At 37.5% G+C, this 9,667-nt stretch overlaps 2 protein-coding genes across 3 annotated transcripts in view; one reads left to right on the top strand and one right to left on the bottom strand.

Moving 5' to 3' along the window:
• Window positions 1-5,224, top strand: part of LOC107573413 (keratin, type I cytoskeletal 47 kDa) — a 16,871-nt gene extending 11,647 nt beyond the window's left edge. For both annotated transcript variants that reach the window (XM_016259850.1, XM_016259851.1), the window contains 2 exons: window positions 4,656-4,657; window positions 5,188-5,224. In XM_016259850.1, coding sequence (XP_016115336.1) covers window positions 4,656-4,657; window positions 5,188-5,209 — 24 coding nt within the window. In that variant the 3' untranslated portion in view covers window positions 5,210-5,224. The remainder of the gene's footprint in view (window positions 1-4,655; window positions 4,658-5,187) is intronic.
• Window positions 271-8,768, bottom strand: soul5l (heme-binding protein soul5, like). The gene is made up of 8 exons (XM_016259852.1): window positions 8,672-8,768; window positions 8,491-8,559; window positions 3,845-3,942; window positions 1,757-1,822; window positions 1,587-1,671; window positions 1,364-1,484; window positions 1,051-1,190; window positions 271-439 (listed from the first exon to the last, which is right to left on the bottom strand). The coding sequence occupies exons 1-8, from the start codon at window positions 8,684-8,686 to the stop codon at window positions 272-274; spliced, it is 762 nt and encodes a 253-aa protein (XP_016115338.1). The 5' UTR covers window positions 8,687-8,768; the 3' UTR covers window position 271.
• Between the last annotated feature and the right edge of the window lie 899 nt (window positions 8,769-9,667).

Genomic DNA, 9,667 nt, shown 5'->3' with positions numbered 1-9,667 from the left:
GTGAGTGTGTGTGTGTGTGAGTGTGTGTGTGAGTGAGTGAGTGTGTGTGTGAGTGAGTGTGTGAGTGAGTGAGTGTGTGAGTGAGAGTGAGTGTGTGTGTGTGTGTTCACCTGTCGTAGCCCACAGTGTAGTGGTGTGTGAGTGAATGTGTGTGTGTGTGTGTGTGTGTGTGTTCACCTGTCGTAGCCCACAGTGTAGTGGTGTGTGTGTGTGTGTGTGTGTTCACCTGTCGTAGCCCACAGTGTAGTGGTGTGTGTGTGTGTGTGTGTGTTCACCTGTCGTAGCCCACAGTGTAGTGGTGGGTGTGGTTAAAGTGGGCGTGGGCTCTCAGCAGTGCTCTGCTCAGCAGGTGGGCGTGGAGTCGGGAGGTGATTGACAGCATCCAGCCGCCGTAACTCCTCACATACACATCCATGTCGGGCATATCAGAGAAATACAGCTATGTTGTTGTTTTTTTATACATTTGAAAAAAAACAAAACAAAACAAAAAACATTAAGTAATAGAAATGCTAAAATAGAAATAATCATGCTGAGATATGCTAAAATGCTCAAAGCTATGTATATTAAAATATGTAAAAATATTACATATCAAAATATTACAATCCTAATATTAATATTAAATATAAATGAGAACTAAAATATGAAAATAAAAATAAATACTACAAAAATAAATATTATAAATAGTACTATTATATAATAAATGCCACAATAAAATATTCAATATGAATATTGAATATTTTTATTTTAGTATTAAAAATATTCCATAATTAAATTTATTGAACAATAAAATAAACATTAAATATTAATATAAATACTACAGTAAAATATTAACAAATATTAAGATAAATATTACAAATTTTAAATATAAAATATATATATATTTTTTAATATTCAAATAAAAAAATATTTGATCAAACCAAGATAAAACTACATACAACCAATGCATCAAAACAGCAGCATTAAACCAAATGCATTATTGTGTAAAGCTACTGTCATTAATATTACAGTACTATCTCCGTGTCTGTGGTGTTTAGAGTTGGTGGCTCTGACCTTGTCGTTGGTGGGAGTGGGCGGATGCTCCTGATAGGCTGATGGCAGCAGGAAGCTGAGCGTGTAGATCGCTGGTTCCCACATCTTCACTTCCTCTGGGACTTCAACAAGCACCGGAGCCGTCATCTCAAACCTCACACCTGCGCGCACACACACATGCACACAAACATACATATACATATACAAACACACACACAAACATAAACATACACATACATATACACAAACATTCATACACACACACACACACATTGTGTTAGTCACTGCTGTCTTCATCTGTGCTGGTGTTTATGATGTGAACTCCATCACAAACCCTCTTCATTGGCTCCAGAGATGTAATGATAGAGGCGTCTGAAGGCCATGGCGGCTCCGACCCCGAGGAAATACGCCTCGGCGTCTGAAGAGACCCACCGCGTGGCTGAGTAACGACGAACCTGCAAACACACTCGGGTTATAAACCACAGCACCACTTCAGCTCAGCGCAGTCCAGAAACACACTCACTCACACACACACACACACACGAGGAGCGCCTGACCTCGTACTCGTCTGTCCGGCAGAGCAGATCGAACTGAAGACATTCTCTAGACTCGCTGCAGAAGCTGCTGGACGAGTTACTGGGGCTGTAAGAGACACACACACACACACACACACGTTACTGTCCCTCTGTGGTCCTCCAGAGGGCTAATAATGAGTGTAATATCTGACCCAACACTGCTGACGGCCAGAGACTCCAGAGACAGCAGAGACAGCAGCGTCACGCCGATCAGACGCCTGAGGAGAAATCCAGACTGATTCTGTTAGATACAGTCAGATCAGGAATTATTCAGACATCAGATTTAATGTTGGATATCTTTATAGTGGGTGCAGTACACTATAGTTCATTTATGTAAGTGTGGATAGCAAAATGTGACTCTGGAGCACAAAAGCAGTGTTAAGTCGCTGGGGTATATTTGTAGCAATAGCCAACAATACATTGTATGGGTCACAATTATACATTTCTCTTTTATGCCAAAAATCATTAGGATATTAAGTAAAGATCATGTTCCATGAAGATATTTTGTAAATTTCCTACCGTAAATATATCAAAACTTAATGTTTGATTAGTAATATGCATTGCTAAGAACTTCATTTGAACAACTTTAAAGATGATTTTCTCAATATTATATTCTAAATTGTTCTTCAAAATGGTTCTTTTAGGAACTGTTCACTGAAAGGTTCTGTGGGGAACCATCACTGCAAAAACACCCGTTTGGAACCTTTATTTTTAAGAGTGCACAGACTGAAGGCATTGCTTGGTAATTGGTTAATCCTAAATTGGTATTATCTAATAGTGTACTTACATTTAACAGCTGACAGCTACTTTACTTACCTTTCTATCAAAGTTATCTGACATTATCAAGATGAATTTATTCTGACGCTGAGTTCTTGTCATATTGTATTACCATTTTCTAAACTATAGCGAATAAACTGTGATATTATGTGAACATAAATGTTGAATGTGTCTGAATATATTTTGGTTTGACTGTATTAGCGGAGCTGAGAGAATTACTTACAAATTGCAGTCCATTACTGATTCCAAATTACATGACAAAAATTGTAGTTAGCAAATTCACACATTTTAGGTAGACTATTTAAGATAGGAAAATTGAAAAGATATAAAAGAGGAATTATGGAGAATCAATGAATAGTTTATTGCTATTGTGTGAATAATATGTAATCATGTAATGCATAAAGAGCAACTGTAGTCTGATTACACGTATTTTAAAATGTAATTCAATCTAATTACAAGTACTTAACCTTTGGAATCTGAATGCATAATTCAGATTATATGTACATTACTACCCAGCTCTGTTGGCAAAGAAGATAACCCGCTTCTGTAAAAGCCGGACTTTCTCCAGACCAGAGGAACACAAAAGATATTTTGAAGAACGCTGAGGAACCGAACAACACTGGACCCCATTGACTTCCACTATATGGACAAAAAATGCTGAAACATTTCTCAAAATATAATTTGTGTTTCACTGAAGAAAGAAACTCGTCCGGGTTTGAATGACACGAGGGACTCAAATGCATTCATTACGAAACTAAAGTAAAATAAATAAAGAGAAAAGGGAATTGAATTCTGCTGTGTCATACGCAGAGTCCCTGCAAAGCTGCTTCTGGCTCTCTCTCTCACACACTTACCCAGCTGTTCTTCTTTTGTATTATAGACAGACCATAAATACTGTATCCTAAACATGACATTTTATACCATTTTTTACAAATGAGGACGTCCCCAAACAGGTTTTGGGAGATTTGTCAGGTTTAGCTCAATTCTGGATACACATTTGTCACCAAAATAGACACACACACACACACACACACAGAGAGAGAGAGAGAGAGACACACACACACACACAGAGAGAGAGAGAGACACACACACACACAGAGAGAGAGAGAGACACACACACACACACACACACACAGACAGAGAGAGAGAGAGACACACACACACAGAGAGACACACACGGCTTAAAGTTTTCCCCTGTCGCACTGCGGAGAAACTTAAACCCGAAGCACCCTCAGCGATGTGAGCGATCTCTTAAAAATATGACTATTCATCTCAAACATCACCAAGCCCAGTTTAATTAAAACTAGGCTGATATTAATGTATTATTAAAGGACTGCAGATGCAGTACAAACTAAGATTTCAGTCCATTCGAGCTCCTAGAACTACAGCAATCCTTAAAACCTTAAACGCGTTCAAGTATTTGCATCACAAACCCAACCGTACAGAATCCTTCACACACTTACATCGTGTTTACTCGTGACTCCGGCGGAGAAGAAGCGAGGAGCATCCCATCAGCAGCGGACCCGGAACAGCTTTCTCTTCCCACAGACCACACACACGTCTGCAAGAGGTCTGTTACAGATCACTTGATCTGGAAAGCATCTGCTGTGTACAAACATCTAACAGACGTCTGTAAGAGGTCAATTTTACATGCATTCTAAATCATAAACATCTTAAAGACATCTAATAGACATCTATTTGACATCTGATAGAAAACGTCTTACAGACGCATTGCAGATGAGCACAGGGTTTCTGCAGACTTGAACAAGTTAAATTTAAGACCTTTAAAACCCTTTTTAATACCACCTTATATGAAATTTAAGACCTACACCTGTAATGGAAATACACATTTTATTACATACATATACAGTATGTAATATTTAATGTGTATAAATTAAAAAGAAAACAAAATAGCAATGCTGTAATAAATGGTATTTATTACTATGATATACAGTGAACTTTTCATGTCAGCAGACAATATTCCTCACAAAATATCCCCGCAAAATAACTGCATCACTGAGATTTTTGGTGGAGTAAACTATTAATTCTGAAGCAATATTTTCATGTTCTAGGTTATTGAACTTGTGTAAAAAAATCAATATCACATTTGTATATAGTAATTTTTGGAGAAAAAAGGTACTCTTCCGTGTGAACTTGAGTATAAATATACACATTTTCTGCCCCCATGTCTTGAGTTTGTGATCATACTGAATGTATTTTAATAGACTGAATCATGCAGTGAAAGCGCGCACTGCAAATGTGCACGCGCACTAGAAGTTTTACCTCGGTGTGTTTCTTCTGAGTTTGTGTGCGGTCACACTCATTTGTTCTGAAGTCTCGAAACAAACAGAGTGAGCCTCAGCGCGAGCTTGTATTCTGTATTCTGCTAACATACTGCAGTTCTGTCTGACGACGCAGTAACTTACCGCGGGTCTGTCCATTGATTGTAAAGTCATTAGGTCCGTCAGACTGAAGATATTTTAGCGGTAATGAGACCAAAAATAATTAAGACCCATCGAATCCGAATTTAAGACATTTTAAGGACCTGTGCACACCCTGGAGCAAACATTGTAAAAAATACATCTTCCAGATGTAAATGCAGACGTCAAATAGACGTCTCTGAGATGTATGTGTGCTATCAGGGTTCCCTCACATTACAAACCGAAGAAACGAGTCGATATTCAAGTCATTTGATTTATTCCAAACTTGAACACAATCAGCATGATAAACCTGCTATTAATCAAGCAGGAAAAAGTGTATTTCTCTGACAGCTTGTGGAAATATTAGCCAGTTTAAGAGCACTGAGGGGGAAACTGGAGGCGTTCTGAAGAGGTTTTCAAGTCTAAACTGGTGCGAAGCTTCCCGCGCTTTCAGTGTGGGCCGTTAGTTTTAACGGTCGCGATGCAGTTGTGGCGTTAGCAGTAATACGCGGTGTTGCTTCATTTATAACTGTATATCAATATTTATAGTTGTTAAATAAAGGAGGGACTATTACAGAGTAGATGGAGCCATGAGTAAAATATCACAAAATAAAGCGCAACCTTTTCCAAAGAAGCAAAAGACAAAAATTGTCTGATAAGGTTGTTTTGGGAACCTCTCAGGAACACCCCGCTTCATCCAGGACAGAACATAAACATTAAGTCATGAACGCGGCAGTGCGCTTTAAAGAAATCTACAACACCAGCATTTTTTAAAATAAAAATCTTGAATATATCCATCGGAGGAAAAGGACACGATGAACGTTCCCCAGATCTTTCGCTTACCCGGTGACGGTGTCACGATAACCAACCTGTTTTACGAAACACCGTCTTATCTGTTACAGTGCGCCGTATTTATGGTTCTGTTAGAGAAGAATCGCTTCCAGCCGTCGGATCAAAAATTAACAGAAAAAACCATGATATACCGTATTGGCCCGATTATAAGATGACCCCGATTATAAGACGACCCCCTTTTTCCAGATGTACCTTTTGGAAAAAGGCTTTTTAAAAACCAAATCTTGTTTTTTCTCAGTAAAACACATTTTGTCTTCAATTATTTTCATATCGCATATTTTTCCTATTTTAATATTTGTTTTGAAAGTGTGGTAAAAACTGGAAAAATGTACCAACAATCACATTTAAAAAATATACACTTTTTGATATACCATAAAAAAACAAAAATGAATTTGCACATTTAGGCTATCCATCTAATAGTTTAGCCTACCAAAATCTTATTAACGGTAGAAGTTAAATCTTACTGTAGTCTTCAAATCTGGGTACTGTCTTACGTTTTAAAATCACAAAGAGAGTTTGGTCCCATCAGTCACGACTCATGCAGCTGTAAGCTTTTCTTTCGCTTTCGTTTTTACTCGCGATCTTTACAACACGCATTACATTACTTATTTCATGGCACACTCGTTTTATGCTTATTTGGCGCCACCTATTGTTGTGGGTGTATTATTGACATGCCAAAGTCTGGACCCTGAATTTAAGATGACCGCGTTTTTTCAGATGTATTTCCAAGAAAAAAACATCGTCTTATATTCGGGACAATACGGTACAAACAACAGCATCAAACTGCTTCGGTTAAATAATAAAGACATTAGGAAATAAAAGAAGGCTAAAATCAAATTATCGTCACACATCCGGTATAACGATTGTACATCTTTGGAATGAAGGAATACATGAGCGAACAAATTAACGGATTGAGCAGAGTGACCACATCATTACTGTAAACCAAAGCAAGAGATTCAGTCCGGGTCACCGTCATCCCAGAGTCCGTACGGGAAAATCATCCTCACGGAAATCGTGTCTGCTGCGCTTTATTCTCACACGTTTTTTTCCATTCCGTATTTTCCACTTGCATAGTGAGTCTGTCTGTGGTTACCGTGACAACAACCTCAGGAAGGGGAGGAGTTTGAGAGTCCAGGCTCCGCCCTCTTTGATATGACCCTCTCTCTCTTTTCAGAGAAAAGACAAAACATCCAGTTATGGCTGAGTCGGAACGATTTTCTGTGCTACAAACGCAGGGCTCCAGACTGCGACCATTTTTTCTGCCGGTGCGACTAAATTTTGTGAGCGGTCGCACGGTCGCACTTGTCTGAGCTCAGAACAGCTTTACTCGAGAACCAACGTTTATTCCGCAACACTGTTACAGCACAGCACTGCGAGATCCAGTGAGACGCATTTGAGTTCGCCGCAGAATGAATAAAGGTTGCTGTGAGATCTAGTGAGATGCATTCAAGTTCTGCACAGAAATCTGTGCTATAGATCAAATGGCGCTGACATAGAAAACCAGAAGCAGTAACACTAACTGCAACCATTAGTGCGGTCAAACGATTAATCGCGATTACTCACATCCAAAATAAAAGTTTTTGTTTACATAATGTATGTGCGTGTACTGTATATATAAAGACACACAGATACAGCTTATATTTAGAAAATATTTACATGTGTATATTTATATTCATATAAATTATATCATATATAAACAAAACACAGCTGGACTCGAATGAAGGTGTAGAACCATCTCAAGGCTGATCAGAAGAAATGGACAGCCCCTGAGTTAAATATATGAGTGTCACAGCAAAGGGTCTGAATACTTAGGACCATGTGATATTTCAGTTTTTCTTTTTTAATAAATCTGCAAAAATGTCAACAATTCTGTGTTTTTCTGTCAATATGGGGTGCTGTGTGTACATTAATGAGGAAAAAAACTTAAATGATTTTAGCAAATGGCTGCATTATAACAAAGAGTGAAAAATTTAAGGGGGTCTGAATACTTTCCGTACCCACTGTATATTATGTAAACAAAAACTTTTATTTTGGATGCGATTAATCGTTTGACAGTACTAGTAACCATGATGTTGTGGCAGAAATAGTCAAATGTTATTACATGATTCATTTCAGGGTTTGTACAGTCTTTTTGAGAGAGAAATTCAAGCAATTTTCAATGACTTACAAGCATTTCACACAAATGTTTCCAGCACATTAAGGCTCCTAAATGATCCAATTTGAATGTTATTTTTAATGGCATGACCAAAATATACTGTGGTGAACAAACACTTTTGTCAAATTAAAAAAAAATACATTAAATCACCATTATAATAGTCATTCATTTCTACTTTTTCCTTTATATTTAGAAATGATAAAATCACAAATTATGAAATCACTATTATAAAATATCAAATCATCAAGAAATCTGATTTTGTCAGAGTTCTGCACTTGAAGTAAGAGAGAAGTCACAAAGTGCCTCGAAAAACAAACTTTTCCTCAGTTTGCAACAATCACAGTGTTCCTTTTATTATCACTGAAGTTATCGGTCAGTTACATATAATACTATGAGAATAATGGTACATTTAATGCAAGAAGAATAGCCTATATTCATTTTCTATATAAAAATGTTGCACGTTACTGTTGTTAAAAAGTAAATTTTGTATGCATCAACTCAAGCTCAGTGCTTTACTGTCAAATGTGTCTTACCAAGAAATAAACATGTAATATTATGAGTAACTGCTCTTATTAATGCAACCCACCATCTGCAGAACTTAGTGGCGCTGGAGCCCTGAAACGCCATCTACATATCTTATTTATGCTATCATGTTATGTTGAAGCAGGGTTATTGTGATTATCTCCTGACACCACTGCCACTGGAACGGCACCGTGAGCTTCAGCAGTATCGAGATGATATTACACACGATCTGAGGACAGAGTAACAGCTTTCAGTTGTCCACCTTAGAGAAATGATCTTACCCTAGATGCGAATAAAGACGAATGTCTCATCATCACACAGTAATGTCTGAAGAGCTTTACCTTCTCCAGGTTCATGGCAGCTGCACGAGAACGTACATTGTGTATTTAGAAACAAACAAATGTACACAGTAAAATCCCGAGTGTTAAATGAACACTGCTCAGAGCATATATGGTCCCACTCTAAAAGAGTGTTAAAGTTAATGAGATAATTCTGTGATTAATTAAGTGCTGATTGATCATTAGTGATGAACAGCTGCTGTTAACAAGCAGAATCACTGAAGAAAAGAGAAACACAAGAACTACAACTGACTTCAGCCACAGCCTTAGATGAAATCAACTGAAATAAAAGACATTAAATCTCTCAAGATCTCAGCAGAAGATTATTAAACAAATCCACGAACAGCATCACCAGCCTCATGCATTACTAACCAGTTAGACTTTTTTTTGTCATGCATCAAAAAATTTCTTATTAAGAATTAACAGAGATTTAGATGTTAATGTTTATTGAAAATAATACAATTTGAAGTCACCGCTGTGGAGATAAGTGTTTGCTTTAGTTGGGCTCTTGACCCTTGAATTGCCAAATTAAGTTTTTTTCTGGTTGTTGTAACTGTTTATGAAACACATTGGTTACGGTAAGAAAGAGCAAGCATAAATGTGATCAGATTATATCGGCTGGTTTTTATACGGTTGTAGTTGTCATGCATGGCCTGATTCATGGATGTCAACAGTGGTAATGTGTAACATAGCTTAAGTTATTGATCACACCTGCATTTCAAAAAGAAACACGAAGAACTTTAAAAACACTTTGCACACCAGTTTAGAACATCTGTTCTGTTTAAACACGCAGACATCAAGAATCAGCATATGAATCTCAACAATGGTGATGATCATCAGACAGATTCATGTTGCAGTGCATTCTGGGTGCACAAATCATAACTCATCCATGGCTCCCAGCATGCATTGCAACATGAATAAATTATGCCGGTGCATTGTTTTAGGATTTTCTTTTATTCTTACTATTTGCTTTTATTTTTGTTGTGACTTTTTACTGCC

The sequence above is a fragment of the Sinocyclocheilus grahami genome, unplaced genomic scaffold (assembly GCF_001515645.1).
Source record: "Sinocyclocheilus grahami isolate Dianchi unplaced genomic scaffold, SAMN03320097.WGS_v1.1 scaffold1936.1, whole genome shotgun sequence".
NCBI classification, from domain to species: Eukaryota; Metazoa; Chordata; class Actinopteri; order Cypriniformes; family Cyprinidae; genus Sinocyclocheilus; species Sinocyclocheilus grahami.
Note: the sequence above shows the minus strand (reverse complement) of the source record. Positions and strands in the feature narration are given on the sequence as shown.